The sequence below is a fragment of the Papio anubis genome, chromosome 2 (assembly GCF_008728515.1).
Source record: "Papio anubis isolate 15944 chromosome 2, Panubis1.0, whole genome shotgun sequence".
Classification (NCBI taxonomy): Eukaryota; Metazoa; Chordata; class Mammalia; order Primates; family Cercopithecidae; genus Papio; species Papio anubis.
The window spans coordinates 123,957,880-123,966,571 of record NC_044977.1 but is presented as its reverse complement, the minus strand read 5'-3'; the positions used below and the strand labels follow the sequence as shown (position 1 = coordinate 123,966,571).

Sequence of the window (8,692 nt, the reverse complement as noted above, 5' to 3'; positions counted from 1 at the left end):
ACAAGGGTGAAGATTTTATAATAATCCATTTCTATTTAATGAATATTAAATACATTTTCTCTTATGATTTTCTTGGTTAAATTTTCTTTTCTCTGACTTACTTTATTGTAAGAATACAGTATATAATACATGTAACATACAAAATATGTGTTAGTTGACTATTTATATTATAGGTAAGGCTTCCAGTCAACCATAGGCTATTAGTTACGTTTTGTGGGAGTAAAAAGTAATACACAGATTTTTGGCTGTGCAAAGGGATGGTGTCCCAAGTCACTGTGTTATTCATGAATCAGTTATAAGGTCTGACAAAGTATCTGGTGTATTAGTCTGTTCTCACATTGCTAATAAAGACATATTCAAGACTGGGTAATTTATAAACGACAGAGGTTTAACTGACTCACAATTCAGCATGGCGGGGGAGGCCTCAGGAAATCATGGTGAAAGGGGAAGTAAACACATTCTTCTTCACGTGGCAGCAGAAAAGAGAAGTTCTGAGCAAAAGTGGGGAAAGTCCCTTATAAAACCATCAGATCAGATGAGAACTCATTACCACGAGAGCAGCAGCATAGGGGTAACTGCCCCATGATTCAATTACTTCCCACCAGGTCCCTGCCTGGACACCTGGAGATTATAGAAACTACAATTCAAGATGAGACCTGGGTGGGGACACAGTCAACCTATATCATTCAGGTATTGTAGACCAGTCACATTTTCACATAAAGCTAATCACTACATTGACTTTCTTAAAAAAAAAAAAAAAGAAAAAAAAGATTAAAAAGATGCTTAGGGGTCTTTACTGTGTTTTGCTGGAGCAGAGTATGAAAAGTTTCACATCCATTTTATTTTTGGTCCTCTTTTTTTCTTTTATTGCAAACTTTTGAAGATACCAGAACTTCTATAAATATCAGAAACCAGAAAATAAACAGTGTAGTTATAGGTTCAATTGATGATACTGACTAGTGTGACTTGGCTGTCAAATGCACACTCTTGTCGATAACATAATTATTTAAAATATATTCAGACAATGAAATATTACTTTAAGTATAATCATGTTCTGCCCTATAGTAGGTTTTATAGACACAGTTATAACAGTTTTCTTCAAATTCACCATATTTTACTAATATAATCTACGAAATAGATTAGTAGTTGACATATAATATATCATTGGAAGAATAAGCCCTTGAACTTATAATTTTACTTTTATTAGTTTGTAGCCTTGAAACTTCAGAGACATTAATAATCAAAATCTCCAGCACTTGGACAGGTAATCACTTGGTTACTTTTCTCAGTTGTTTGCTTTACTCTGGGTACCAAATGGAAAAAGTAATCAACAAATAATCATTAAGTACTCTTTGACCATGGTAGTGTAATGACATGTTGCTTGTTGAGAAAATCTTCCTCCTCATCATCTGTACTGCTCTCACAAAGTGACAGCAAAGACTGAATTTCGGTATCTCTTCCAGAACAGCTGAAAATACATAACAAGATCAATACACAATATACAGGACCAGGTTTCAACTCTTCATTTATCTTCTGATCAATACTACATATGTTGGAGTTGCTGGAGGCAAGCAGATGTGAGGGGGCTGTATCAGACTGGGACCATAATTTTCAGTGTGCCCAATATAGCAAGCCTCCTTTTAATGAGAAATTCTCATCATTCTCCCTCTCCCAAGAAATAAAGCCACAGTGGAAGGAAGGAGAGAGTTTGTGGTCTCTGACTGTGTCTTTGTTGATGATTCAGAGGCACTTTAGAAACCTGCAGAACCTCAGGGTCATCATTAAGAACATTCATTATCACATTGGCTGTTTAAAAGAATCAGGGTGAACAGACTGCCAGATAAATCACCTCTTTTGTGTACTATGAATTAGGACTATGTAGATAGCCAGTCAAGATATGCCAAAGCAAAAATTAATGACACCATTTGTTTGTTATTTTATTTTGTTGCATTTTATTGGTGGCAGCAGGGGGCACTGATGGAAGCTGTAACACCTGAGTATCTAAGGTTTGGGAACAAAGGTAGGGTGGGGAGCAGATAAAAGTGTACACAATTAGGATTTTTTTGTCCTAAATAATCTAGATTCTCAACCTATATATGCTGCTAAATAATATAAAATACTTCACTCTGTGATGGATATAACTGTTCATTGCATTACTTTTTACGCTCAGCACATGCTAAATGAGCAGCTTATAAACCACGGTCTGTGGAACAATGAAAATCTCATTGTGATTACAATTTTCACTGGTCCAAGAAAAAAGAGCTAGTGACTGTTTCACGAGGTTTTTAATTTTAAAGAAATGTGCTTTAGATGAGTTCATGCCCTTTGTAGGGACATGGATGAAGCTGGAAACCATCATTCTCAGCAAACTACCACAAGAACAGAAAACCAAACACTGCATGTTCTCACTCATAGGTGCAAACTGAACAATGAGAACACTTGGACACAGGAAGGGGAACATTACACACCGAGGCATGTTGTGGGGTGGGGGCAAGGTGGATGGATAGCATTAGGGGATATACCTAATGTAAATGATGAGTTAATGGGTGCAGCACACCAACATGGCACATGTATACATATGTAACAAACCTGCACGTTGTGCACATGTACCCTAGAACTTAAAGTACAATAAAAAAGAAAAAAAATTTAAAAAAAATCAAAAACAAAAACAAAAAAGAAATGTGCTTTATTCTGTTAGTAAGGTCCCCTTATATTTTTAGTATTGAATGTCATTTGTTTTATAAATGATGAGAATACTTGTAGGTTTAGTTTGTTTTTAATGATTTATCTAAGGGAAGAAAATATCAATCTTATATTGATCCTTTAAAAAATATATAAATGATAATAGAAATGCAAAAATCCAGGCTCGGTGCAGTGGCCTGAGTAGTCGCAGCTATTTAAGTGGCTGAAGCAGGATAGTCTGAACCCAGGAGTTTGAAACCTACCTAGGCAACATGTTGAGACCCTGTCTTAAAAAAATGTTTTAGAAGAGAAAGAAATGCAAAAACCAAGACAAATAGCTCAATGATTTCCTCCTCCAGAAAGAATAAGAAACCCTTGATTCCCTTTTTACTACAATTTCAGATTTCAATTAAATTTCAATCAAAGAAATTTACAATACAAATAACTTATTTTATACTTGTTTTAGTCTTTCTAAAAGAAATCCTGCTCCTTCTTCAAGGAACTGCAGTGTCAATAATAGACTGAAACAATAGACTACTGTTTTGAAACATTTACTAGTGTAACGTACATTCCTTATAAGCCGATCCAACCATCCCTAAAGTCCCTAAATGTATTTTATGTGAGGAAAGAATGATATGATACAAATTAAAATGTTATTGTTAATTATCTAGATTTGATTTCGAGAAAGAAACTTACTATTTGATTCTAAAAACCTTATTCACATTGGGTAGGATTCTATTAATACAAAGTATTGAAATGTATTAAGTTAATTAATTCAAGTAAGGCAATTGTTTTTCAATATAATAAGAAATGCTGAAGGATTATTATATTCCAAATATCTTTTCATTTTTATGATACATATTGTGCAGTAGAGAACCATCTCTTCACATTAAGGTAACAACTTTATAAGCCTTTTACTAAATCTTGATAATAGATCAGCAAAGAACCCAAACATTCTATAAAGAATGGTCATATGAAGTACACACACGAGGACAGTCTTTCTATATATAATAAAGATAACTAGTTGGAGCTTGTCAAAATTTTACTACATACTATATTAATATATAAACTGCAGGCTTAACTTACCTCAATTCCTCAACTCCACAGGGACCCCTCACATGTGAGGTCTTAAGGAAATCTGTGGAAGTCTGACTTATATTCAGTAATTGGCTGCTGAAATCTGGGAACTCTTCTGAGGTTAAGCTATAAAGCTTTTCTGAAGTATCTGAAACATTTTATTTCATGCATTGTCAAAACATAAATTCAAGAAACAAATATACAGCATACGGTGCTGAATGTTTACACGGAGTAAATTACAGGCAATAAAAAGAGGGTCAGCATAGATTTTTAATTATTCCTCAATTTTCTGATGTTTGTGGGATAAGTTTAATTTGAAATTCCAAATTGCGGCATGGGTAGCAAGTCATTTTTATCATATTGATTTTAAAATACACATTACATTTACAACTGTGTCAAATGTCCTGATACCTCATAAAATTTCAAAAAAAAAAAGAAACAAGTGACCCCCTAGAATATTTTGCAACTCGTCAACCTGTTGGACATTTTATTATCTTTTTTCTTATAAGAAATAAAAGCTTTATTCCCACATAGTCTAAGGGAAAGATTAGCTGTGGCAAAGTTGTTCTTTCTTTTTTGACTTCCTTGCTTTCTGTAAGTAGATAATAACTGTTCATATTTGAAAGCAGAGAAGCCTTAAATTTTTCTTTTCATGAAGCTGGCTTATGATTTAGCCTAGCTAAGGACAAATACTGCAAGTTAAATAAACAAAATCTTTGGGCAAATATATCTTCATATAAACCACCAAAAATTCAAGTATGTAACTAAATATCATTGTATATTAGAAGGGCTATAATGCTTTCTTTTCCACTGCTGAAATTGTAATGAGCCATCTAACTTATACATAAAGTTATACTACGATGACTATTAAAACTGTCAAAATTGGCCGGGCGCAGTGGCTCAAGCCTGTAATCCCAGCACTTTGGGAGGCCGAGACAGGCGGATCACGAGGTCAGGAGTTCAAGACCATCCTGGCTAACACGGTGAAACCCCGTCTCTACTAAAAAATACAAAAAATTAGCCGGGCGCGGTGGTGAGCGCCTGTAGTCCCAGCTACTCGGGAGGCTGAGGCAGGAGAATGGCGTAAACCCGCGAGGCGGAGCTTGCAGTGAGCTGAGATCCGGCCACTGCACTCCAGCCTGGGCGACAGAGCGAGACTCCGTCTCAAAAAAAAAAAAAAAAAACCTGTCAAAATTACTGGTTGCTATTCTCCCCTTCCTTTTTTTCTTTTTTCTTTCTATTTATTTATTTATTTATTTATTTATTTATTTTTGAGACGGAATTTCACACTTGTTGCCCAGACTGGAGTGCAATGGCGTGATCCTGGCTCACCGCAACCTCCGCTTCCCAGTTTCAAACGATTCTCCTGCCTCAGCCTGGGATTACAGGCATGTGCCACCACAGCCAGCTAATTTTGTATTTTTAGTAGAGACAGGGTTTCCCCATGTTAGTAAGGCGGCTCTTGACCTCCTGACCTCGTGATCCGCCCCCCTCCGCCTCTCAAAGCCCTTTACTTTTATGAGAGGACAAATAAACATCCTCCTGGTCACAAGAACCAAACATCAACACACATGTGTTCTACAGTGGACTTTTTTTTTTTTGGTGATTAGTATCAACTTGACATTTTTGAGCAAATAGAGATTTCCCTACTGAAAGTAAATCAGATTATTCCCTCTGAAAAACAGACCTCAATGAATTTACACATGGAAGTGTCCCTAAAATTGTTTAGCCCAGTGACTTTGAAATCATGATGTATGGGTACATTCAATAAGCTTAGGATTTGGTTCCTGCTCTCACCATATCCTCAACAATCAGGACTTTACCTGATCTAAATTTAGGGGTTCTATATAAGATTAATTTTGAAAAAGACAAAAGATCTTTTAGTTAAAATTTTTTAAACCTCCTAATTACTTCCATCTTCACTTAGAGATCAGGGAATTGGGGGCCCATGGAGAACTGATAACTTGCTGAAAGTTACACGGCCATATAGTGGAAGGGCTGAAACTAGAACTGATCTCTGGCAGCTCACCAATATTGTAAATCACTCTGTTCCAGAATCTAATTCTTTAGCTTTAAGCTATTATCTTCTCTCCTATTTTTCCATAAGGTAAAAGAAGACCCAAGGCACCTTTACATGCCCTAACGAAAGGAAATGCTCCCACAAGAAAGCAGTAAATTCAGGATTTGGAATTGGTAGAATTATAGAACTAAAACCCAGTAGTAATGCTTTGATCTAAAGAATACCACCAGGTGAGATATCCAAATTCTTATGACTCATTTGAGCTAATTGAATGAGCATAAAGCTAATTCAAATTGTGCAAATAGAATAAGTCTATTTTTCTAGAACTATTTATTCTCAAAATTATATTTCAGAATACCTGTAGAGTTAACAGGAACAAAGGTAATACCACTTGATTTTAGGTAACAGAAAATCAAGGCAGAGAAAAATAAAACTACTCATAACAACCCCATTGTAGTTTAGTGTTAAACCCAAAAGTTCAATTGTACAAAAATTTGTCACCTGATTTTTCTAATACAGGACCTGATAAGACAGGATTAACATTTGTATTAAAACATTTACAACTGGCAAGTCAGTTGTTGAGAAATGAATTATAGTTAAACCTTTTTTATCCCTGGAGTAAGAGTACCTTCTCTGATCATGGAGGAATCTCTTTAAAAACAATAATAAACAATTAGACTAAGGAGAAAAAATGGTTAAAATATAGAGTTCTAAAGTACATTTCTAAAACTGAAGTCATTTAAAACACATGCATAAAACTATATTCCATAGAGAAATAAGCATTTATTTAAATAAATGAAAGAAAACACTAAAGAAAGAAATATAAAAACTTCAAAGAATGAGAACCAATCAGAGAGGCTATTTCCCAGCAAGGAAAAACAACAACTCTAAAAGACTATCTAGAATAGCTACATATCTACATCCTAATATTAAAGACAGTGTGATATCCACTTTGTAACCTGTGAGCCCTATTCCTAACACTGCAGCCTCCTTATTTTTCATTCTTTCCATCTCCTCTCCGCTCTGCACTATGTCTTGCTTATTTCTCCTTTCCCTATTCTCTCCATGCTTGCATTCCTTTACCTTCACTCTGCCCACACCCTCCCCTTCTTAAGTGGTGATATGGTTTGGATTTGTGTTCCCACCCAAATCTCATGTCCAATTGTAAACCCTAATGTTGGAAGAAGGGTCTGATGAATGTTGACATTATCATGGGAGAAGATTTCCCCCTTGCTGTTCTCGTAATAGAGAGTTCTCATGAAACCTGGTTGTTTAAAAGTGTGTAGAACCTCTCACCCACCCCTTCCTCCTGCTCTGGCCATGTGAAGATGTTCCTGCTTCTCCTTCTGCCAAGATTCTAAGTTTCCTGAGACCTCCCCAGCCATGCTTCCTGTACACCCTGCAATTAAACCTCTTTTTTAAATATATAAATTACCCAATCTCAGGTATTTCTTATGGCAGTGTGAGAATTCACTATTACAAGTGATCACAAAATTGATTCGAAGTAAAGGTTTCAAATTATTTATGTGGCATTGTTATACTGTGGCAAGACAAAGAAATGTGGGGGTAGCTTTGCCTGGGATTGTGCCTTGCCTCTGCTATACATCCAGGGGAGACCATGAGCAATTACTGCATTGCCCAGAGCCTCAGTTATTGAATATGAAGAAAGGAAATTAAAAGTAGCATCTGCCCCATCTACTTTACCAAATAGCTGTTAAGATCGAATGGAGCAACATCACATATAAAAGCAACCAGTAATTATTATTACTGATTAAATGGTGTCATATTCCTTTTATTAACTTTTAAATATGTTTTCACTTCTATGTGCACCCAATTTGTTTTCAGAAATTTAAAGACATACTAAAGCAAAAAGACTGTCATTCTGTCTCTTTGTAATTTGGCTGCCTTTTCGAGGGTTATCTAGTTAATTTGTGAACAATAAATCCTGACTAGATTAGCACTTTTACAGTTTAATACATTACTTAATGGTCAACCTATGAACAGAGGCTCCAGTAACTCAGAAAACCACTGCCTCATTGTTTTATTTCACTGACAGTCTGGCCTATGGTCTAGTATCTGGTATATTTTTATTATTTCTTATATAAGAAAAAGTGCTTTCATCTGTTTAATTACTTGCTCAGTTAATTACCTGTGAAATCATACAAACACAAGATTGTTGTGGGAACTTAAGGACTACAAAGATTCTTAAACCACAAATCAGATTGAGCTTGAAACAAATAAATCGTTTTTAACTATTGAAGAAGTAAATGCTTTAAAGTGCATTATCCCTAATACTTTTTCACAATGCATATTTCCTAAATTTCTTCAGGCTGCAGTAACATCCAGAAACTGACAAAGTGTCTTTATAAGTAAGTTATACCGATATGTTAAATTCATTAAGGAAGTGGTTATAATGTTATTTATATAAAACTTTGCGAAAGGAATAATAAGTGGCATGAACTACAACTAACTATAATCCTCAAAGCAGTACAGATGATAACTAGTTTTAGAATGGAAACAGCTTTTAGAGTTTATTAAAAATTGGGTTTACCAAGGACATCGTACCTTACAGTATGTAGGAAGTGATACGGAAGTGGGGCAGGAAAGTGCTGGGTAGAGAAAGGCAGGTTCCTGGCTAAGGCTCTACACCACAGACTGAGGTGAGGACAGGCACTCCTGCTTTTGTGCACAAATGTTGCATTTTCCAAGACCACCCTGGCCTACCACACCCCCATCCTGGGCCTATGAAAACCTGAGACGCTAGCAGGCAGACACACAAGTGGCCAGAGGCTGAGAGGAGCACATCAGTGGAAGAAGACACAAGTGGCTGGACGGCAAGAGGACGTCAAGGGGTCACGCTGGCAAAAGAGAACACTGACAGACTCTGGCACACTGGCAGCCCATCAACCAGCA

At 36.0% G+C, this 8,692-nt stretch overlaps 1 protein-coding gene across 8 annotated transcripts in view; it reads right to left on the bottom strand.

The window, feature by feature from the left end:
- Positions 1-1,180: 1,180 nt before the first annotated feature.
- The window catches only part of ZBBX (zinc finger B-box domain containing), a 137,190-nt gene continuing 129,678 nt past the window's right edge, over positions 1,181-8,692 (bottom strand). For 7 of the 8 annotated variants that reach the window (XM_017955734.2, XM_017955735.2, XM_009201411.2 and 4 more), the window contains 2 exons: positions 3,769-3,907; positions 1,181-1,468 (listed from right to left, as the gene is read on the bottom strand). In XM_017955734.2, the coding sequence (XP_017811223.1) occupies positions 1,342-1,468; positions 3,769-3,907 (266 nt within the window). In that variant the 3' untranslated portion in view covers positions 1,181-1,341. The remainder of the gene's footprint in view (positions 1,469-3,768; positions 3,908-8,692) is intronic. The other variant, XM_009201412.2, reaches the window with a different exon arrangement.